The sequence below is a fragment of the Pleuronectes platessa genome, chromosome 7 (assembly GCF_947347685.1).
Source record: "Pleuronectes platessa chromosome 7, fPlePla1.1, whole genome shotgun sequence".
NCBI classification, from domain to species: domain Eukaryota; kingdom Metazoa; phylum Chordata; class Actinopteri; order Pleuronectiformes; family Pleuronectidae; genus Pleuronectes; species Pleuronectes platessa.
This window is the reverse complement of record NC_070632.1, coordinates 7,765,333-7,788,265: the sequence shown is the minus strand read 5'-3', so window position 1 is coordinate 7,788,265 and position 22,933 is coordinate 7,765,333. Positions and strand designations below refer to the sequence as shown.

At 42.0% G+C, this 22,933-nt stretch overlaps 2 protein-coding genes across 9 annotated transcripts in view; both read right to left on the bottom strand.

Moving 5' to 3' along the window:
* osbpl5 (oxysterol binding protein-like 5) overlaps positions 1–6,518 on the bottom strand; it is a 38,125-nt gene extending 31,607 nt beyond the window's left edge. Inside the window, exon 1 of the mRNA XM_053426874.1 lies at positions 6,305–6,518. The gene's annotated coding sequence lies outside the window, so the exon portion shown is untranslated. The remainder of the gene's footprint in view (positions 1–6,304) is intronic.
* Positions 6,519–8,796: 2,278 nt separating this feature from the next.
* The window catches only part of LOC128445110 (receptor-type tyrosine-protein phosphatase eta), a 40,108-nt gene continuing 25,971 nt past the window's right edge, over positions 8,797–22,933 (bottom strand). For 7 of the 8 annotated variants that reach the window (XM_053427887.1, XM_053427889.1, XM_053427891.1 and 4 more), the window contains 29 exons: positions 22,395–22,670; positions 21,907–22,167; positions 21,552–21,815; positions 20,794–21,069; positions 20,306–20,566; positions 19,951–20,214; positions 19,195–19,470; positions 18,708–18,968; positions 18,353–18,616; positions 17,613–17,888; positions 17,125–17,385; positions 16,770–17,033; positions 16,189–16,458; positions 15,842–16,102; positions 15,313–15,579; positions 14,271–14,420; positions 13,875–14,079; positions 12,948–13,066; positions 12,758–12,845; positions 12,615–12,659; positions 12,506–12,514; positions 12,283–12,370; positions 11,964–12,054; positions 11,674–11,750; positions 11,365–11,499; positions 10,934–11,050; positions 10,666–10,826; positions 10,344–10,479; positions 8,797–10,230 (listed from right to left, as the gene is read on the bottom strand). In XM_053427887.1, coding sequence (XP_053283862.1) covers positions 10,093–10,230; positions 10,344–10,479; positions 10,666–10,826; positions 10,934–11,050; positions 11,365–11,499; positions 11,674–11,750; positions 11,964–12,054; positions 12,283–12,370; positions 12,506–12,514; positions 12,615–12,659; positions 12,758–12,845; positions 12,948–13,066; positions 13,875–14,079; positions 14,271–14,420; positions 15,313–15,579; positions 15,842–16,102; positions 16,189–16,458; positions 16,770–17,033; positions 17,125–17,385; positions 17,613–17,888; positions 18,353–18,616; positions 18,708–18,968; positions 19,195–19,470; positions 19,951–20,214; positions 20,306–20,566; positions 20,794–21,069; positions 21,552–21,815; positions 21,907–22,167; positions 22,395–22,670 — 5,561 coding nt within the window. In that variant the 3' untranslated portion in view covers positions 8,797–10,092. The remainder of the gene's footprint in view (positions 10,231–10,343; positions 10,480–10,665; positions 10,827–10,933; positions 11,051–11,364; positions 11,500–11,673; positions 11,751–11,963; positions 12,055–12,282; positions 12,371–12,505; positions 12,515–12,614; positions 12,660–12,757; positions 12,846–12,947; positions 13,067–13,874; positions 14,080–14,270; positions 14,421–15,312; positions 15,580–15,841; positions 16,103–16,188; positions 16,459–16,769; positions 17,034–17,124; positions 17,386–17,612; positions 17,889–18,352; positions 18,617–18,707; positions 18,969–19,194; positions 19,471–19,950; positions 20,215–20,305; positions 20,567–20,793; positions 21,070–21,551; positions 21,816–21,906; positions 22,168–22,394; positions 22,671–22,933) is intronic. The other variant, XM_053427888.1, reaches the window with a different exon arrangement.

Below are 22,933 nucleotides of genomic sequence, written 5' to 3'. Positions count from 1 at the left end.
GAGAGTGGAGAGATAAAAGCTGAAGAAGTTTCAATGAAGGTTTTTTTTATCTGAGTGATACCATTAGAAAATCATTGTAAAAAACATAATTCAAACTGTTTATGGCCACTGCAGCCCTTTTAAAGCCAGCTTTTCCCATACACGCGGTGAGCCTTATAGATTTTCAGAGTATAAATTTAAAACTGAAATGAGACAATGATCCCATTTCATGGAAACCGTCCATGCTGTGAAATTCGAGGTCTTTCTTAAATGTTAAGTTGATGCTTGGTTTCTTAAAGCTGCTTGGCAAGGATGGCTACATTTGAGCACAAGTTTCCTTGGCGTGTCGTTTAACGCAGTGTCTACCCCTCACCTGAATACTCCACAGAGAGACACACAAATACAATGCTGAAACTTGAGTGCTCATTCTCTAAATCAACAACATTGTGTCCATACATTAATGGTGATTAACTGATTTGTTTGAAGCCTATAAAATGTCAGGACAAGAAACCATCAGTAGCCAGATGCCAAAAATTAGAGCCAAGCTGATTCAGTCTCCACAGAGCAACAAGATGACCCTCCAAAGAGGGCTTTAACAGGATGATGTTAAAACCATGACGTAATCAAGCCTCTCAGTATCACCTCTTTCATAATAAAAACTCTGATAAAAGAATGTGATAAAACTACAACAAACCTGCTGTTAACGCAACACAGATAATGCAGCTTATCCCTTGAAACTGAAGATTATAGGCATTTGACGTGTGGTGTGTGCCTCACAGTGCCAATCATTTTCTGGGACTGTGTACATTACAAAATCGCTCTGCAAGGTCGGCCAGGCAGATAAGGATATGAAACAAATGAGGATATAAAGATCAACATGTGCGTTGAGGCCTCGCAAAAGGTAATTTGTAGAATATTGGATCACTGTTTCGGGGGGGTTTAGAAAACTATACCAACAAAGTAAAAACACACCTTAAAATTGGAAGGTTTCACACAAGCCGCAGCTCCATACATTTAGCTTGAGATGAGTGAGAGGTGGATATCGATTGCAGAGGCACTAGCTACTGTGAGAATGCTCCGGCAGTAACTGCCTCTGTGAAAAGAAGAGCAGTGGATCTATGGTGTTAAACCTGCTCTATAAATACACGCACCATACCCAGCAGACTAAGAACAAACGTCACAGGGTCACGGGGTGAATAGCAAACCCTAAATGTGTGTGTGTGACATGGGTATGTAAGCAAGAGGCAGGATGAGGTGAGGAACACACAATATATATATATTATCGACCTTAAGAAGAGATGTAACAAAGGTTGTGGCAGAAAATTCTATGTTTAAGTTCAAATATGAACATGTGTCAGCATCATGGGTTTATATAGCAAGTCAAATATCATAAATATTAATGAAAGTTTAGTTGGGAGAATGAAATCCCTGACAGTGATACGATATGATCCTCAATAAAAAAAGATGTCTCAATCAAATGTTGGAATTGTTGGAATCACTCAAATCCCTCCTGCTTGTACAATGGTGACAGAGTGGCAGTTCTTCTCTCACAAACTCTCTTTGACGAACACTGACAACAGTGTGCAGAGAGTAAACAACCAACAGGGGACACGTTTTAATTAGTAAAAGCTGATATGGCGAACCGCTGGAAATGATTGTTAATTTAAAGGGCAACAGCAACACTGAGCACCGGCTAAACCCGAGGAGCTGCAGGTGAATGTTGTCTCAAATGATCTGTTAATGATTATTACCAACATGTCTTAATGTGCCTGAACTCAAAGTCACTAACCTCTGCGTCCAAATAATGTTTAATATTCACAAAATCTAGTTTTGACTGGCTCTCTATGGATGCTTCACTGGAGTGTAAAAAAGGTAGAAAAGGTATAAACAAAACCTTTATAATGCAGTTGTAAAAAGGCTCCTTAGTCCATTGAGATCCAGCAGCTATTGAGGAGGCTGTTGGGCTTAGTTTGAGATAAGGCGCCTGTTGACCTAAAATATTGTAATTTTGGTACAGCATCATTGTTATTGTTGTGTTATCCACTGTTTTTGAAGGAAACACATAGAACTAGTGACCTTTACGTAGCAGACGTAGACTTGAAATCGCTTGTCGCTGATCATCGAGATACATTACATAAGGTAGCATTAAAGTCACACTGCAACCAACATGAAATCTAATAATAGAAAAAGAGTTTCCAGTTTCCGAGGTCTTTAAAAAGGGTAACTGCTTGTCTTTGTCTCAAAGCTGTAATGAGAAAAGAAGAAGCTGCTTCCCGACATTAATGTGGGACGGTCACAAAAGGACGGCTGTCTACATACATTACAGGGTGTTATAGCACCGCCATTAACATAAGGAATAGCTCATATTAAAACAGCTATATTTGGTCCAGAGTGGGTTTGGATGACAAAATTCACAGTGATGTAATGTTGCTTGTCAAGTGTGATGTCTCTATAAACAATGTTTGCATTTGGATACTTTATATGGGAGCGTACAGCATTTGTCACGTTGAGTACCTTTTTATCCATTTACTGATACATTCATAAAATGAAACTGTTGGCACTGGCATAGTGACATTCTGAGAGAGAGGAGCCTGTTTTTAGACATAAAGGTCAACTTACAGCTGTAAAGTAACTCAGGCGAAAACATTTTGCAGGACCAAGGGAGGGGAATCTTGGCACAATAGAAGCTGCTAAAAGTGCATTTGCTCTCTGGGGGCAGAGAGACAGATTCAATATGGGGCAGTATTAACCTAGATTCCCCCACTAGATGTTGGGGAAAGCTTTCCCATCTCAGGGGGAACTGGAACAGTGCTTAGCCACCCGGAGTACAACACTTAACCCTGTTAAGAGCAGTCAGATCCAAACTCACAGGTCATAGATCGAAGAAATTCAGGAAAATAACTAATTAAGACTTTTGATACACCGAAAAAATTTGTCCAGATTCAACTGAAACCAAGAAAATTACAGAACCTGATGACCAACCCTTGTGTGCAGTCTCAAAGGAAGAGACATACACATCTGAACAGCATGCCTCTTTGCTTAAATACAAAGAGTTTTCTCCTTCATTTTTAAGTACAGTTTGCATGAGGCCCTTCCAATGCATGGTCTACCCTTCAGCCAATGCATTTGAGTTTGTATTTTTCCAACAATGCATAGATCTATTTTCAGCATGAAGCAACAAGTCGAATAAAGCACTTCACATGCAAAAATGCAGCTTAAATAGACCAGAATAACAACAGACAACTCTCCCTCACATGTCCTGTCTTTCCATAGTGTCACAGGTTCAACTAAAAGCTAAAAGAAAGATCAAGCTGATCATTTCTAATGACAAACAATCCTGAAACTGCTCGACTGAAGTTAGAAAAAGTAAGAACACCCCTTCCCCGGTTTTGACATCCTGACACAAGGCGGCTACTTTTCATCCACAATCTTTCTTTTATTATCCTCGTATTCTTTTAATGGATATTAGAGATTTTAATGTAAATAAGGGAGAGAGGGGAGAACGACCTTTGCTATACAATTAGTGTCTTCATCCTCTACACTAACTGGACCCCCATGAGTGTTTTCTTCTGTAGAGCCACACGTACAGTATGTGGTTGGACATTTTCTGAGAATTCCTCACAGCACAGCATGGAAGTTGGGACATCTGTTGCTGTGTCTTCCCTGCTCGAAAAAGCAGGGATGAAACTGCACTAACAACCCACAGCATGTGAGTCAAACAGCACTTCAGATTCTCACCATGCTTTCATCCCTTCACTGACAAACACTATCTCGCCATTCGTCAGTCATGGCAGGGCAAAGCCACAGTTCAAGTTGATAGGCTTAGGGACCAATGCCATTAAATATCCCCGCCTGATTAGTCCAAGGTAGACTGTCACGTGGCATGACCAGACATGTGTGGGTGTTGACACATCACCACTGAAAACCTCCCATCATTAGAAAGAATATGTATATAATAATATATATGAGTATATGATTATTTGTTTTGGTTTCAAAGGATTAAAGGTACAGTGTCCGAGAATGCTTTTCTATTGTAAATACGTGGAAAGAAGTTGTACCATAACATAGTGGCTGACAAACCGTTAACACACCACTAGTTGCCAGCTATAATAACAAAAAACTGTATATATATTTAGTTACCTCATCAATCAACACGATACCGGTCAATGACATTGGGTCTCAGGTATGTTGAAGCACTGTTTGGATGCTCACTTGCAGAGTTCAAGCACATGCACCAGCAACTGGATGCTGAGTACAGTTCACTCTTCGGCCACTAGTGTCATATATAACCAGGGTTGTTATTAAAATGTTACACACATAATTAGCTGTTGACTATTTGAAGCAGACTTTATCAAAACCAGAGGCAAATGCAAGTAGTGTCAGTCATTATTGATCTTATGACCCACTTCCGATTGCCACTCAGCATCAATGACCTTCAAATATCTAACATGTTATCATCTGTGCTATTGGCACCACTTGCGGTAAATCAATATCAGATCAATTTTTGTCCTCCAACGTGAGTCTGACAGAGAATCCTAATACTGGATATTATCCCGTTATTGTTCTGTATAACCTAATCTGAAGGATTGAGTCGACTAAAGGTGCCTACAGGTCACAGAGAGGCTAAAGCAAAAGCCAATTAGGACATTGCAGAGCTTTGAGAGAAAAAGAGAAAGTCAGGAACCAGAGATGGCCTGTTAAACCGTCTTCTCAGTCTGCAGCAATTTCCCGGATATCACCTCACACTTCACTTCCAGCAGTCTGGTAATCATTTCCTCTTGTGCTTGGATTGCCTTCTCTCGAGGGACACGTTCCAGTAGGATTTTTTAACTATTAACTATAGTGCACTTCTGTGTTACTGTCATGTCGGGCAAAGCACAACGCCACACAATGCCAAACCGTTAAAGATGATGAGCTCCTCTATATTTGTCTGCACTGAGAATAGTCCGAGGTAAATGAGGTGAAGTGGCACTTGTTGTGTTGAGAGTAATTGGGGCTGTTGTTAGTGTTTAGAAGTGTTGTGAGCATTTATTTGTGTTTTGAGTATTTGGTAGTGTTGTATGCATTTGGTTGTGTTTTGAGCATTTTACCGTATTGTGAGCTTTTGGTTGTGTTTTGAGTATTTGGTTGTGTTGCGAGTATTTAATCGTTTTGCAAGTATTTGTTCATGCTGTGAGTATTTGGTAGTGTTATGTGTATTTAGAGCACGTTTTCTGTTTGCCACTCATTAGGCAATGAATGTATTGTAATGTCTTCTTCTCCCTGGCTAAAATGTACACACACACACACACACACACACACACACACACAGCTACAAGCCAATATTGGCAGCTTGTCTATCTGGTTCATTCTTGAAGCTGAACTATGGACAAAAACATCCCGTGTATAATCTTACAATCCATTAATAACAATGCTCAACATCACCCAGTGTCCTAAGGAGGGAGGTCTCTGCAGAGAGAGGTGTCTGCCTGTTGACAGTCATAACGCTGGTACTGGAGGTGAACACGACAAAAGGTTGCAGCTTTGGCATCAAACCAACAACACCAGTTGAACCTCAAGATGTCTTGGCCTGCACCGCATATCCTGTTTGACCTTTAAATGTCTGCCCACCTCCCTTTCAAATCACCTTTCACACCGGCATTGTGTCTTCACGTTACACACATGCAAACGATGTGCAACACGTCGTGCGTTTCGTGACACAACAACTAAGTGTTTTGAGTAATTGGGGGGTTGTTTTGTATGCACCGCTGACAGCAATGCGTGTGTGGCGGTGATTCCGATGCGATTGCTGCTCCGCCACATGCGCCGTTATTCAAGGGGCAGCCCCGGTCCGTTCTCCCCCACACATCGGTCCGCTGGTACACATCGGTCCGCCGGTGCTCTCGCGGCAGGAACGGACCAAATACGAGGAAATGAAAGTGAAACCTCGTCTCCTACACATTGTTTAGGTTCGTAGTGAAAACAAGTGCCAGCCCCGGCTGCAGCAGCATGCGTGACCCGCTAACGTGGAGATGGGATTTTTTACTTTATGCAGCTAGCTAGTACCGCTAGCCACTAACCGGGCTAGACAGCTAACACACACACACAGATAACGTTACTACGACGGCTGGAGACATTCCTCCGAACAGCGCGTCGTTAAAATGTCCACAAAGCCTCTGAAATACGACACAAAACACACCCTTCCCTATTTCGACAAGACCGTGTTATATATGCTAGTTAGCGCGAGTTAGCACGTAGAGCAGACTTTAGTTGAAGTAGCTCGAATAGGAGCAAGTTATCTTTCGGCGGCTGGAGGGAAAGGCAGCGGGTACAACACCCAACTCACTCGGCGTCGGCAGCGGCGCTCCTGCGGTTGTTTCCGGGCTTCCTCCAGAGTCCAGCGGGCATAGCACGGGACTGTTAGCCGGCGGGGGCAGTGGCTGTGCTGGACGGTTCAGAGTCGGCTGAAGGAGAAGTTGCGGTGTTTCAACATGGAGAGTGTGGAGGCTGGACCGACTGGATCCTCCCGCTGCTGCTGCTGCTGCGGCTCATCTGCCCCGCTGCTGCCCGCCTGTGTGGCCGCCGCACCGGGAGATTCTGGCGACACCTGTGGCCGCAGCAGCGCACTGCACCTGCTGCTGCTGCTTGAATGGCGGAGACACCGAGGGTCGAGATCCAGTTGTTTGTGTGACGTACATCATGGAAAACCCATTTCCGCCACTGGGATGAGAAGGAATTCAAATCCATTTTAATGACGAACTGAAAATAATGACTTGGTATCTCATAATTATGACTTGAAGTTTGTTAATGGGCCAAAATGAAGTTGATTCATCAAGTATTTAAAAAGTCTCAAATTATTTGAATTACATTTGAAATCCTATTTAGGGTTAGATAGATAGATAGATAGATAGATAGATAGATAGATAGATAGATAGAAATATTGGTGGATAGTTAGAAATATTGGTGGATAGATATACAGACAGACAGACAGTGATAGATAGATAGATAGATAGATAGATAGATAGATAGATAGATAGATAGATAGATAGATAGATGTAGATAAAGATGCATTGAACATTAGCCATTGTATTCCACAGCTCCGAGAGGGTATGGATAATTAAATGGATAATAAATATTGTCAAAAAGAATATCACAGGCTTGCATCTTTTCTTTTAACACTTTTTAATCGATGATACCGCCTTTAAATACGGAGGAGTAGAAGGCATGATGGCGCCTCACTGTGGAGAGATTGCCGCACAGCATCTGGTCCAGTAGCAGCTCTGGTTCCAAACAAGCAGCTGATCTTTGACTTTTGTCTCCTGTCAAAATTTCTAACAGAGAAAATCTGATCTGCATCCACACCAAAGTTTCACAGCTTTTTCTCTGATTCCTCTGTGGTTCATGTCTTCTTACCTTGAATTGCGGGACCATTGTGACTGCACCGTGTCTTCCTGCAAACTGAATGTCCATCTCAGCTTTACCGACCTAAACATTCTTTAGCCAAGTGAGATAAAGTGACACAACCAATGCTGATATTATGCTACAGGCCAAACATAAACAGCCACATTTACAGAACACTTAGGAAATCTATCTGTGAGCACAAACCCATAAAATATCCAGAAACACCTAAAAAAAACAATCAACACTTCAATCAGAAGCTAATACATAACCGTGGATTTACAGGCACATTTAATTCCACCAGCTTCTGTCCTATTTCAATTTCCCACTTGCAGGTTAGGTCCCCGTCATAATGGCCTCAACTCTCAGTGTACTACTAGGAAACGAAACAGAGGCGGTCAAATGCCAAATCTATTTTCAACTTGTGGATCACGGACATGAAGCAAGGATGAGGAGTGGGGGGGTGGAGCATGTGGGAAACATCAGGCTTTTAATGAAAACAATATGTTGACAAATCTCACATTACCCCCTTGTGGGGATCATCTACTGAACGGTGTGACAATGATTGCTGTGAATACACCATCGTATTGTCCAGAGAGTAGGTTGGATGGGAGGGAAGAGCTGTGGAACAAGAACTTTTGGAAATATGCCTAAGACGCTCTGTGGTTTTCCTCATGAAATAAAAAACAGAAATGGCATCATTTATTCATCCTCTGGGGCTGCACTTAGCTACCTGCAAACTTAATGGAGCTCTGAATAATGCAGAGGTGCAGCACCACCACCTCTCGATCCTCCTCTGCAGCATGCAGCTCAGAATCCCTCTGATATCTTCCATTTGACTGACACAACTCAGAAACTATTTGCAGATGAATTCTTCAGTTAGGGGTTGGGGTTAATGAGTCACCCTAGAGTGTAATGTCAAATACAGCTGGTACAGAGCTTCTATGACAGGCGTTCATCTAGAGTGGCTCTCAGTGGAGGGCACACCACCTCCCAAGGACTAATAGCTTCCTTAGATTTAAACAAGCTGCATAAAATTGCACATTTATGTTTGTCAGTCCTGCTTTTTTTCAATCAGTGAAAGTGGATTTGTCCCCTGCTCCTGATACAGATTTCCTGATATTGACATGTGATGATGAGTTTCATGAGAATCTGTCTAGTAGGTTTTGCGTAGTCTTCATCATACAAACAAATGGACATAGGTGAAAACATAACCTTCTCGGTGGAGAATTCGTCTGCGTGTACAATTGTATCCAGAACCACAACTGTCTGTATTCTGTGACATCAGCTTACAACAAATGACGAGGGGCGAAATTATATTATTGCATTTAATTCATATATATTGAAGCAAATGAATTCTTATCAAGAGGAGATCGATGCCAAACTTACACAGATTCAAGCCACACACATGAACATATGTTTAGGAAAAAAAATAGTAGCATCTTTTCATACCATTTTATTCCACAAATTGAACAGTATAAACATATTTAAACCTTACTAAAACATTTCTACTTTTGCATTGTACCAGCAAGCATTTCATAAAGCATCTCAAAAAACATCCTAACGACTATATGCTACTCTTGTTTTTTGCGTTTCAATCGTTTTAGGAAGATTGCTATAGGTGTTTGTAAAACAATCTGCTGGGTAACTGCACACATCATTTATCTTTAGAAGATAAAATACATAACCCGCTTTGTGGAAAATTCTGCCCTTAAGAAGGAAAAAAATTAAGCTTCTGCTCTTTTGGTGGTTTCAACATCACAGGAAGTTTCCCCTCAGAGAGCAGATATGCAGCAGGAAGTGATGTAACCCTGTTGTTTCTATTAGGAATTAACAATTTAGAAAAGACGGACAAAACAATGCAAAACACACACTGTTGCAGTAGGGGTTTTCTAAACAGCACATTAACCAATAAAACGTCCTTTTTCATTGTTTGAGTTCCTGAGTTTTTGTTTAATGATGTCACCCATAATCTTAAAAATGAATCTGCTTCAGTCAGATGCAGGATGAACAGCAAAATGTTCTAAAAAGTTTCACAAAGCACAGGCATAAATATAATCAAAGACTCTGACAACCAAAAAGTCGTACAATCGTAAAAATGTGGAAAGTATAGAAAATCGAATGCATCCAGTGCATTTACTACAGGACATACAAATACAACGTATTCTACAACAAACAACAACACAACTTTATTCGAAGACATTGTTTAAATTGGTAAAAGAGGTGCAAAAAGCATCAGACAATCTTCCAACAGATATGATGCAGAAAACATTGTTTCCTATGAACAGTCCAACTTTTTCTCATTCAGAATTTTTCAAACATGAATGTAAAATGCCTTGACAAGCATCCAACAAATAACCTGAGCTAAAAATGCAATCAACAGTAAGTCATATACAGTAGTAAGCAAGCAGAAAATAATAAATCACTTATACAAACTAATCCAAGACAGATGTTTTACACACAGTCTGAAAAAATGTGGGGATTATGTGACTATTTCCACCCTCAAATCTCAACGACCATTCTTCGCCACATTTTTGAGAAAATAAATATCAGAAGAAACACATTTAAATCCAGAAAAGCTACAAGTTCCTCAACGAGAACGACACGGGTATAAAAATAAATACAGCACAATCTATTTAAAGCCTTCCCTTTTACCAATGTCTGCTCAGCTCATTGCTAAGAGAATAAAGACTGACCTGAGCAGCTTCTCTGGCCTATGCATTCCTGTATCCGTCTTTAGGACAATCTTTTTTGGGGTTTTATGTTCTCGTATTCAGAAAGCGCAGCGACGTTTTGGTAGATTAGATCGACATTGGTTCCAGTTCTTGACCTGATGATGTCCATGGCGCACTGGTTTAGGAATACATACTGATCCTGCAGGAGCGACAAATACAAAATGTTTTCTTAGCTGCGGCGCACGGATCATTCCAAACATGTAAAAGAAGACACATGCAATCCAAACCACAGTGAACAAGAGCGTGTCCTACCTCGGTCTGCACCATAAGGGTCCGGTGCATGCGCTGATCATGGACGATGCCATAAACGTCCACGCTATCGTCCCTTTCAATCTGGAAGATCAGACGGTCAATGGCTATGAAGGTCCCTGTACGACCAACACCAGCACTGAGAGGAGACAAGGTAGACAACACAGGAGAGAGAAGGAGAGCATCAGATTCATGTTTCTGAGAAAATTACACAGGATTGAAGGCAGATGCTTGTGTGTGTTTGTGTGTGTGTGTGTGTGTGTGTGTGTGTGTGTGTGTGTGTGTGTGTGTGTGTGTGTGTGTGAGTGTGTGTGTTCAGTCAGACCTGCAGTGGACCACTGTAGGAGAGTGTCTGGAGTACTGGTCCATATGTTCTCTGACCAGATGTCTGAAGTCGATGAGGAGCTCAGTGGTTTCTGGCACCCCGTGATCCGGCCAGGCCGTGAAGTGGAACTGACGCACAGAGCGTGTCTCTGCGGTTTTCACCTGAGGAGCAACAACAACTCAAAACAGATTCCAAATAACCACTGGCAGGTGATGGATAAAAAGGTGCTTTTCTTTGCATATGTACAGTATAACATGTCGCCACTTACATTTTTTATGTCAAAGTCTCTGATGGTCCAGTCGTCCAGTGGTATGTCAGAGGTTGTTGTCACAGTGATGTTGTCACAGTTCTTGGTGTCAAAACCCCAGTACTGCTCACATTTGACCTGTAAGGAGAAAACAGTCCCTCATGTGCCTGCATTTAATGTAAGGGGACTGTTGGGCTTTGGCCACGGCCCTGGTGGCGGTATGAGCTCATTCTAGTCGGTTTGAAACAACATTTTTAGTTTTAGGATGAATCTGGACAAAGATGCGGACCTAGGATTTTTTCTTAAGCCTATTTAGTATCGTGAGATAGTGCATTTTCAGGCATATTGAGGGATCTGATAGCTGATATCTATGAGGGTTCGCAATTTGGTGATTGAATTCAAGGGAACTGTTGGGCCTCTGCACAGGTGTATACGTTTTTGTCTGTACTCACTCGTCCCTGTTCGTTGCAGCGTGTCAGCATCACCAGGGTCAGTACATTCTTCTCCCATATCATCCTCCAGAAATCGCTGATTGTGATGGGCAAAGGACCCTGAGCTGCAATAAACTCCTTCCTGGAGTTGTAACCCTGCCGAACAAAAAAACATCATCACAGAACACGACACATTCGTCCCGTTCAGCTTTCTCTTGGATTCAATGTGGACGAAGGTGGAATAGTTTGAACATCACTGCATGAAGCAAAAGAATGAGCAGTTATGTTGTTAAATTCTGAAGCGATGACGCAGAGAGTGTCAGTACGCACCGGCATGTAGTTAGCATTGATGTAGTCATCGAATGGACTTCCATGGATGATAGAGAGTTTCACCCGAGAAAAGTCGTCTAGGAGGCGACAAAAGAGGTTAATGAATGGAAATCAATAGAAATGATTTCAGCGTATTTCCCTATAAACTCTGAACTACAAGATGCATGATAACAGTTATTAAATGTCCAAACAAAAATAGGGTTATAGAAGCAGGTACACCAATGTCGGGCGATGATTTAAGCAGTGTTACTGTTGAGAGCCGCCGAGGTGGAGCTGTCAAGGTGACTCACATGGAAGCACGTTGTTGTAGCGGTTCTTGGACTTGTTCTCTATGGTCAGAGCGCTCGTCCTCGACTGACCGGTACCAACGGCCTTCAGGTCCTTAAGAAAGGACGGGAGAAATGAATGGTTAATGATTGGATGGATGGATGCCGTATTGTGTATCTGTTGTGTATGCTTTTTTTGGCGCTAGGCTATAAAACTGTTCAAAATCAATTAACAGAGGTTAAAAAAAAAAAAAAGAGAATTACTAACTGACTAAATATTTGTTTGTGTGCTTTGAATAGCTGCATATATCAGGAGCCCTGGCTGACTGCATTTATATTTCACCTCAAACTCTTCAGCGAAGCCACAGTTGGAGTCTGCCCTCTGCTTCTTGTAGTACCGCTCGTAGTCCTCGATCCTCACAGCCACACTCCTGCTCACACGGACACCAGAGATAAAGTGAGAAATGTTCTGAGAACCACTTCAGTACAGTTCACACTGTTCTGAATTGTGTGTGACACTTGATAGATATGACCACTTTTTCTTATTTATAGGATTTTTTACTTACACTTTGGCTCTGGAAAAGGAAAGAGGAAAAAGAAACATTGACTGACAACCACTACTCTTGTCAATTTACTTTAAACTTGAAGTAAACTGGCAACGATGAAACCCCTTACCTCATGGATTGAATCTGGATGTCTGACGGCTCTTTTCTGTTAAACCTACAAAACATAAACGGTGAGTTTAGAATAGATTTTTAATCAAACGGACATAATGTTGATATAATACATCATTTATATCAAGGATGGCAGCTGCCAACCTTTTCCAGTAGATTATGAAGCCGATGAGGATGATGAAAAGAACGCAAAAAATTCCAAGTGTTGCTCCGACAGCAACGCCAATGACAGCTGGAATCAAAGGTTCATCAGAGAGACAACGGAAATTTCAGAAAAAGACAGTTTCATGGAGAATAAAAAACTAAGACAGAAAACAAGGTTGTATGATTTTACCTGGGTTTTGTGGGAGTATAACAACAGTGAAGAGCTTTGTTACTGAGGCCAGAGACTCTTCAGGGTTCACAAGCTCACCCTGAGTCAGAGTCACATTGGTGAACAACACGATGGCATATCTGCAGGATAAGAGATTTAAAATCCAACTTTAACATTTATCTTATCACTCTGTGATTTGACACTTTGACTCTAAAAGGCCGAATCTACATTGGCCTTTTCTTTTTGCCTTTATTGAAAGGACAGCTTAACCAGGACATGAGGAGAGAGTGGGGGAAATGAAGCTACAGGCCATGTCGGAACAGAATCTGCACACTGCAGGAGGCCTCTGGACTCCCTATATGGATTGCTTGCTAGCACATCTGGTTGAGCAGGCACTACACTGATCTTCATGAACAAAAATCGGACCTATTTAGGTGACTGATCTATGAGTGTGTGCATTCCAAACTATTTCTGATGTAATGGACAGAAATATGGTTAACAGGGGAAGCGCGATAATGATTTTTGGCAAGCCGGGCAAAGGGACAGTTCTAGGAATTTGTATTGTCACTTTCTGAAGCATTGTGAAGTAGGGGCCTTGGTTGAGGTATATGCTCTGCTGAGTGCCATGCTGCTTTAGACTGGAACATCACAAACTTTCCTCTGACACTTCCTAAGTTATTCTTTTCACCATGGTCCGACTTGCTGTGGTGTTCTTCATCTCGATACACAGTTGCTCCCTCTACAGCTCAGGTAACTCACTGCTTCTGGTTTGTCGGTGCAGGAGTTTCACCACAGACACCAGATGCATAATAATATATAATAATAATAGATCTATGTGTTGCTCATTCAGCCCTTTGTCATTTTACAATTTTACATTTTGATGAAAAAGTCTCACAGCAATAATTAAGAAGTTAAGGTAATGTACACAGTGTCATATTTAGTCCTTACTGGTATTGTCCAGTGGCTTCCAGAGCACCATTAGTGTAGCCATTCCATTTAGTTTGATCTCCTACTTCTATATCCAGTGTGTTCCCTCCACTGCGGGACTGAGGGTTGGTCTCTTTGACTGTTGCCAGGTACATTGGAGTGTCCCCATCCCTCCACTGATCATAAGTGTTCCCCATGTACTTATTCAAATTTGAAGTGTCAACATCTGAAAGGACAGAAATTATGAAATGAGCAAATACACTAACTGGCTTTTGAAAGTTTTTGTCTTAAATATGTGAAAAGAATAAAGATAACAGTGAGAAACACTTAGGACCTAACAAATTGATCTCCAGGATACAAATCAGAAGCCATTCAAATTTGATATCCTGACATTAAAGAAAAAAAAGAGAAACCCACCAGCAGGGTGATTTGTCACCAGCACGCCAACATGTGTGACTGGCCCTTTGGTGTTATCCAGCAGTTCTCTGTTGATCTGAAGGGAGAACTGGTTGTGTGTCTTCCCAGTCAACTCCAACAGTTCCTCATAGTTGGGTGGGATTGGAGGATCTTTTGAAAATTACAAAAGAGAAAATATCACATAAAAATATTAAAGAAAAGCTGCAAAGAGAATACAGCAAATAAAAAACAAATGATACGCTAACCATATCATTTTATTGTCAGTCTACCTACATTTTGTCCAGACTCATATGAGGTCACTGTGATCTTTGACCTTTAACCTCTGAAATCTACTGAGCGAAATTTGAGACCATTGACAACTGGTCATAGTTTTAAGAGATTCCCTGAAGACAGACTTGAGACATCACGTTCGAGAGGCCCAACGCATGTTCTGTTAGGCTAATGTGGAAGGCAACTTTCACCACATAAAGCTTATCAGTTGATCTGTGAGTCTAAGTGAACATTTGAGGCGTTCTTAAGATAACGCGTTCACAAGGAAGAAATTGGGTTCTATCACCTCGAATCAAATCAGTTCATGTTCGAGTTCAAGTGAACGTTTTTTAACAAATCTGAAGAAATTCACTTGGAATATTGCTAAAAACTTGCGCTCACAAGGTCACAGTGACCTTGACCTTTGACCGCCAAAATCAGGTCAAGCTCATGTGTGAGATCAATGTGAATGTTTGAACAAAATGTGTGAGATTTCCCCTGGGGTGTTTCTGAGATGTTGCATTCACAAGGCAAACCATGTGCACTGTGAGGTTAAAGTGAACTTGACCTTTGGATACTGAAATCTAATCAGTTCATCTTTGAGCCAGACTGAATGTTTGTACCAAATTTGAAGAAATTCGCCCTTGGAGTTCTTGAGCCAACGTGTTAACAATGGCTGTCACAGAGGCGCAGGGCTTTAAAAACATTTGTTGTATGTGTCACAAATTCTTAAAAAACCTTGCATTAGCATTTGTATTCTAAAGCTGTGCTCTCATAATGCATAACGTCCTACCTGTAATGCCTGTTAAGCTCTCACAAGACACAGGAGGGCTGGGCAGTCCACAGCTCAGTGTCTCCACAGTCTGCCTGCATTTAGTATTGTGATGAAGGTAGAGCACAGTATAATTATATGAGGTGTTTGTCAAGATTACGAAGTTGCTGTCATTGGTAGTGACCCGTAAGCCGGAGTGCTGGCCCCTGGGTTTGTTCCAGGAAAGGATGATTTTTGCCTCGGGTTCGTTTGGACCTTCACATTTTAAGTTGTTCACCCGGCTTGCATCTGCAGCGTCAAACAGAAATGTGTGTATTTTAGTGTAGCACCAATAATGCCTTAGTTAAACAGACAATTACATTAAAATATATTATTCTGATGAGATCACTGTCAGCAACGTAAGCTTCAAAATAGAATGAAACACTTTCTAACCATCATCACACCTAAAACAAACCGACAACACTCAGTTTTTCATACATGCACTGATGAAATACACAATTATTTAAAACTTTAAAAAAACGTTAATTTAAAAAAGCAGTTATGACCGTACTTGTGCAGCTGGAATTCATTGTTGTGATGCCCGGATTCCCGTCAGAGATCTCCGGGGTGACACTAAAGTTATGTCGGCTGCCAGGATCCAGGTCGTATATCGTATACGTGGTATTCTGCGTTGTGATATTTTGGAGCCCATGGCGGTTTGTCCACTTGAAACGATAATAAAAGCTTCCTGTGTATTTAACAGGATCCCATGCAACTGTGATGTGGTCCTCTTGAGTCATACAAGCCACGACAGACTCCACACGCAACTCGGCTGATGGTGTAAAAGATATTTGTTAGATGTACTCCAGACAGTAAAGGTGAAAGGTGACAGTATTTGGGTACAGAAATAACACTTACTTGTAGTAACCATGTAGATGTGAATCTTCTTGCTCTCAAAACCCATGACTCCGACGGTGGTGATGGAGATGTTGTAGGACGTCCCAGGAAGCAGGGAGTCAAATGTGTGGCTGGTGGTGTTGGAGGTGTTGTATCCTCCTCCGTGAGATGGAGTGTGAGTCAGTTTGTAGAAGAACGATGGAGCTGTCATCAGAGGAGCTTCCCCCCACCTGACTTCAATGGAGCTGGTTGTTCTTCTCAGGACCTCGACTGACCCGGGGGGGTTTGGGACTGTGGAGGTGGAGGTGTTCGATGAATCATGTTCTAATTCATCAAACTGAAACATGTTTTATATTGCCTCTCCACATGAGTACTTGTGCACATCATCAAGCCATTGTGCATCCTGTCCATAAATGCACCATCAAGATTTTGAGCTAGTATATTTAAACTAACAAAAAGCTGAAAACTAAAACAGCATTTTTTCAAAAACATCAACATTAACATGATTTGTGTAAATTCAATTGATAGGGGAATAACACAAAACCTTCCTTGGAGGCATCACATTACTGTCGACAAATAGTGCATCTAAATATCATACTCACAAGTTGCATTATGGATGTATTCAGATGATGCATTGAAGGGTCCACTACATGTGAAGACTCTGGCACTGTAAAGTGTCCCTGCAGACAGGCTCTCAAACAGAAAGGAGTTGCTGGTAGAGTTCAGCTCTTTTTCCTCTAAAGTTGAAGACGTGCTGTTGAGATGAACCTTAAAATGTTCCACCTTCCCAGGAGGTTTGGTCCACGACACCAGGACTGAACGATTGGAGCCTTGACTGGAGAGACTGACTTGTACTGTCTCAGGTTCTGATCATAAACAGAGAAGGAGAGATTAAAGATAACCAAACACTTTGACAATGTGAAATAAAGAACGAGAAGTTACAGGTGGGATTCTTACCAGTGTACTGTGAGGTGCAGTTTTCCTCTCCTTCAGTGCCATCCGCTGCAATGACGAAAACACAGAAGGTGCAGTTTGTCCCAGGTGTGAGCTCTGAGATCACAGCAGCTTTTTCTTGAACGGTTTGGTTTTGGCAGCTGCAGCCTGTCGTCTGAACACGATACTTATATTCACTCTTGTAATTCTGAGGTTCACTCCAAACCAGACCTACAGTGGTCGTGTTTAAGGTTTCAACCTTCAACCCAGTAATGCTGTGAGGCCCTAAAAACAGAAAAATGGAGAGTTCATTAAAAAACATTAGAGCAACTTTTATTTCATATCCTGTCAAATTAGATGTGCCTCTCTTACGTCAAAGGTGTTGGTTGTTTGCATATTGACTTTTAGTTTGGGGTCCTGATTGTTTGAAAAATATGTGAGAGATGTAAACTTTACTCCCGATAGTAAAGGTGAAAGTTGACAGTGCTTGGGTAAAGAAATAAAATCCTTACTTGTAGTAACCATGTAGATGTGAACCTTCTCACTCTCAAAATCCATGGGTCCCACGGTGGCGATGGAGATGTTGTAGGACGTCCCAGAAAGAAGGAAGTCAAGAGTGTGGCTGGTGTTGGAGGTGTTGGAGGTGTTGTATCCTCCTCCGTGAGATGGAGTGTGAGTCAGTTTGTAGAAGAACGATGGAGCTGTCATCAGAGGAGCTTCCCCCCACCTGACTTCAATGGAGCTGGTTGTTCTTCTCAGGACCACGACTAACCCGGGGGGGTTTGGGACTGTGGGGGTGGAGGTGAAGCATGTTAACTTCAACACGGAGAGTCATGTTCGCATTCACCAAACTGAAACATGTCTAATATTATTGTCCTTCCAAACACAAGTGCTGTCACGCGGTAGAATCTGTTATGCTTGAGAAGTGACACATGTCATTGTGCATCATGTCCTTAAATGCACCATCAATACTTGTGTCATCATGTGTTGCTGCAAGATGACACGTTTATATCACACATGTAAAAGTGACGAATAACAAAAGTCCAAGAATATGTCTCTGTCGTTCCTACTGTGAAGTAAATGAGGCAGCTGTGGCTCAGGAGATAGAGGCTTGTCCACTTAACAGTGGGACCGAGGTTCGAACCCAGTTTCCCCCATTCCTAATACTAAAGTGTGAATGGGACAAAGCAAACCTGTACAATAAAGCGCTTTACAAGGTAAAATCTTAAATATATGTATATATCATACTCACAAGTTGCATTATGGATGTATTCAGATGATGCATTGAAGGGTCCACTACATGTGAAGACTCTGGCACTGTAAAGTGTCCCTGCAGACAGGCCCTCAAACAGAAAGGAGTTGCTGGTAGAGTTCAGCTCTTCTTCTTTGAAAGTTGAAGACGTGCTGTTGAGATGAACCTTAAAATGTTCCACCTTCCCAGGAGGTTTGGTCCACGTCACCAGGACTGAACGATTGGAGCCTTGACTGGAGAGACTGACTTGTACTGTCTCAGGTTCTGATCATAAACAGAGAAGGAGAGATTAAAGATAACCAAACACTTTGACAATGTGAAATAAAGAACGAGAAGTTACAGGTGGGATTCTTACCAGTGTACTGTGAGGTGCAGTTTTCCTCTCCTTCAGTGCCATCCGCTGCAATGACGAAAACACAGAAGGTGCAGTTTGTCCCAGGTGTGAGCTCTGAGATCACAGCAGCTTTTTCTTGAACGGTTTGGTTTTGGGATCTGCAGCCTGTCGTCTGAACACGATACTTATATTCACTCTTGTACTTCAGAGGTTCACTCCAAACCAGACGTCGAGTGGTCGTGTTTAAGGTTTCAACCTTCAACCCAGTAATGCTGTGAGGCCCTAAAAACAGAAAAATGGAGAGAAAAACAGCAACTTTAGAGCAACTTTTATTTCATATCCTGTCAAATTAGCTGTGCTGCCTTATGTAAAAGGTTTTTGGTTGTTTTGAATATTGGGTTTTAGTTCTGGGTCCTGATTGTTTGAAAGAACTGGAGAGATGTAAACTTTACTCCCGATAGTAAAGGTGAAAGTTGACAGTGCTTGGGTATAGAAATAAAATCCTTACTTGTAGTAACCATGTAGATGTGAACCTTCTCACTCTCAAAATCCATGGGTCCCACGGTGGCGATGGAGATGTTGTAGGACGTCCCAGAAAGAAGGAAGTCAAGAGTGTGGCTGGTGTTGGAGGTGTTGGAGGTGTTGTATCCTCCTCCGTGAGATGGAGTGTGAGTCAGTTTGTAGAAGAACGATGGAGCTTTCATCAGAGGAGCTTCCCCCCACCTGACTTCAATGGAGCTGGTTGTTCTTCTCAGGACCACGACTAACCCGGGGGGGTTTGGGACTGTGGGGGTGGAGGTGAAGCATGTTAACTTCAACACGGAGAGTCATGTTCTCATTCACCAAACTGAAACATATTTAATATTATTGTCCTTCCAAACACAAGTACTGTCATGCGGTAGAGCCTGTGTTATGCTAGAGAAGAGACACATGTCATTGTGCATCATGTCCTTAAAAGCACCATCAATACTTGTGTCATCATGTGTTGCTACGAGATCACACGTTTATATCACACATGTAAAAGTGACGAATAACAAAAGTCCAAGAATATGTCTCTGTCATTCCTACTGTGAAGTAAATGAGGCAGCTGTGGCTCAGGAGATAGAGGCTTGTCCACTTAACAGTGGGACCGTTGTTCGAACCCAGTGTGTCCCCCATTCCTAATACTAAAGTGTGAATGGGTGAAGGTAAACCTGTACAAAAAAGCGCTTTGCATGGTCAAATCTTAAATATACATATATATATATATATATATCATACTCACAAGTTGCATTATGGATGTATTCAGATGATGCATTGAAGGGTCCACTACATGTGAAGACTCTGGCACTGTAAAGTGTCCCTGCAGACAGGCCCTCAAACAGAGAGGAGTTGCTGGTAGAGTTCAGCACTTCTTCTTTGAAAGTTGAAGACGTGCTGTTGAGATGAACCTTAAAATGTTCCACCTTCCCAGGAGGTTTGGTCCACGTCACCAGGACTGAACGATTGGAGCCTTGACTGGAGAGACTGACTTGTACTGTCTCAGGTTCTGATCATAAACAGAGAAGGAGAGATTAAAGATAACCAAACACTTTGACAATGTGAAATAAAGAACGAGAAGTTACAGGTGGGATTCTTACCAGTGTACTGTGAGGTGCAGTTTTCCTCTCCTTCAGTGCCATTCGCTGCAATGACGAAAACACAGAAGGTGCAGTTTGTCCCAGGTGTGAGCTCTGAGATCACAGCAGCTTTTTCTTGAACGGTTTGGTTTTGGGAGCTGCAGCCTGTCGTCTGAACACGATACTTATATTCACTCTTGTAATTCTGAGGTTCACTCCAAACCAGACCTACAGTGGTCGTGTTTAAGGTTTCAACCTTCAACCCAGTAATGGTGTGAGGCCCTAAAAACATAAAAATGGAGAGTTCATTAAAAAACATTAGAGCAACTTTTATTTCATATCCTGTCAAATTAGCTGTGCTGCCTTATGTAAAAGGTTTTTGGTTGTTTTACATATTGGGTTTTAGTTCTGGGTCCTGATTGTTTGAAAGAACTGGAGAGATGTAAACTTGACTCCCGATAGTAAAGGTGAAAGTTGACAGTGCTTGGGTATAGAAATAAAATCCTTACTTGTAGTAACCATGTAGATGTGAACCTTCTCACTCTCAAAATCCATGGGTCCCACGGTGGCGATGGAGATGTTGTAGGACGTCCCAGAAAGAAGGGAGTCAAGAGTGTGGCTGGTGTTGGAGGTGTTGGAGGTGTTGTATCCTCCTCCGTGAGATGGAGTGTGAGTCAGTTTGTAGAAGAACGATGGAGCTGTCATCAGAGGAGCTTCCCCCCACCTGACTTCAATGGAGCTGGTTGTTCTTCTCAGGATCTCGACTGACCCGGGGGGGTTTGGGACTGTGGGGGTGGAGGTGAAGCATGTTAACTTCAACACGGAGAGTCATGTTCTCATTCACCAAACTGAAACATATTTAATATTATTGTCCTTCCAAACACAAGTACTGTCATGCGGTAGAGCCTGTGTTATGCTAGAGAAGAGACACATGTCATTGTGCATCATGTCCTTAAAAGCACCATCAATACTTGTGTCATCATGTGTTGCTACGAGATGACACGTTTATATCACACATGTAAAAGTGACGAATAACAAAAGTCCAAGAATATGTCTCTGTCATTCCTACTGTGAAGTAAATGAGGCAGCTGTGGCTCAGGAGATAGAGGCTTGTCCACTTAACAGTGGGACCGTTGTTCGAACCCAGTGTGTCCCCCATTCCTAATACTAAAGTGTGAATGGGTGAAGGTAAACCTGTACAAAAAAGCGCTTTGCATGGTCAAATCTTAAATATACATATATATATATATATATATATCATACTCACAAGTTGCATTATGGATGTATTCAGATGATGCATTGAAGGGTCCACTACATGTGAAGACTCTGGCACTGTAAAGTGTCCCTGCATGCAGGCCCTCAAACAGAGAGGAGTTGCTGGTAGAGTTCAGCTCTTTTTCCTCTAAAGTTGAAGACGTGCTATTGAGATGAACCTTAAAATGTTCCACCTTCCCAGGAGGTTTGGTCCACGTCACCAGGACTGAACGATTGGAGCCTTGACTGGAGAGACTGACTTGTACTGTCTCAGGTTCTGATCATAAACAGAGAAGGAGAGATTAAAGATAACCAAACACTTTGACAATGTGAAATAAAGAACGAGAAGTGACAGGTGGGATTCTTACCAGTGTACTGTGAGGTGCAGTTTTCCTCTCCTTCAGTGCCATCCGCTGCAATGACGAAAACACAGAAGGTGCAGTTTGTCCCAGGTGTGAGCTCTGAGATCACAGCAGCTTTTTCTTGAACGGTTTGGTTTTGGGAGCTGCAGCCTGTCGTCTGAACACGATACTTATATTCACTCTTGTAATTCTGAGGTCCACTCCAAACCAGACGTCTAGTGGTCGTGTTTAAGGTTTCAACCTTCAACCCAGTAATGCTGTGAGGCCCTAAAAACATAAAAATGGAGAGTTCATTAAAAAACATTATAGCAACTTCTATTTCATATCCTGTCAAATTAGCTGTGCTGCCTTATGTAAAAGGTTTTTGGTTGTTTTACATATTGGGTTTTAGTTCTGGGTCCTGATTGTTTGAAAGAACTGGAGAGATGTAAACTTTACTCCCGATAGTAAAGGTGAAAGTTGACAGTGCTTGGGTAAAGAAATAAAATCCTTACTTGTAGTAACCATGTAGATGTGAACCTTCTCACTCTCAAAATCCATGGGTCCCACGGTGGCGATGGAGATGTTGTAGGACGTCCCAGAAAGAAGGAAGTCAAGAGTGTGGCTGGTGTTGGAGGTGTTGGAGGTGTTGTATCCTCCTCCGTGAGATGGAGTGTGAGTCAGTTTGTAGAAGAACGATGGAGCTTTCATCAGAGGAGCTTCCCCCCACCTGACTTCAAGGGAGCTGGTTGTTCTTGTCAGGACCTCGACTGACCCGGGGGGGTTTGGGACTGTGGGGGTGGAGGTGAAGCATGTTAACTTCAACACGGAGAGTCATGTTCTCATTCACCAAACTGAAACATATTTAATATTATTGTCCTTCCAAACACAAGTACTGTCACGCGGTAGAGCCTGTGTTATGCTAGAGAAGAGACACATGTCATTGTGCATCATGTCCTTAAAAGCACCATCAATACTTGTGTCATCATGTGTTGCTACGAGATGACACGTTTATATCACACATGTAAAAGTGACGAATAACAAAAGTCCAAGA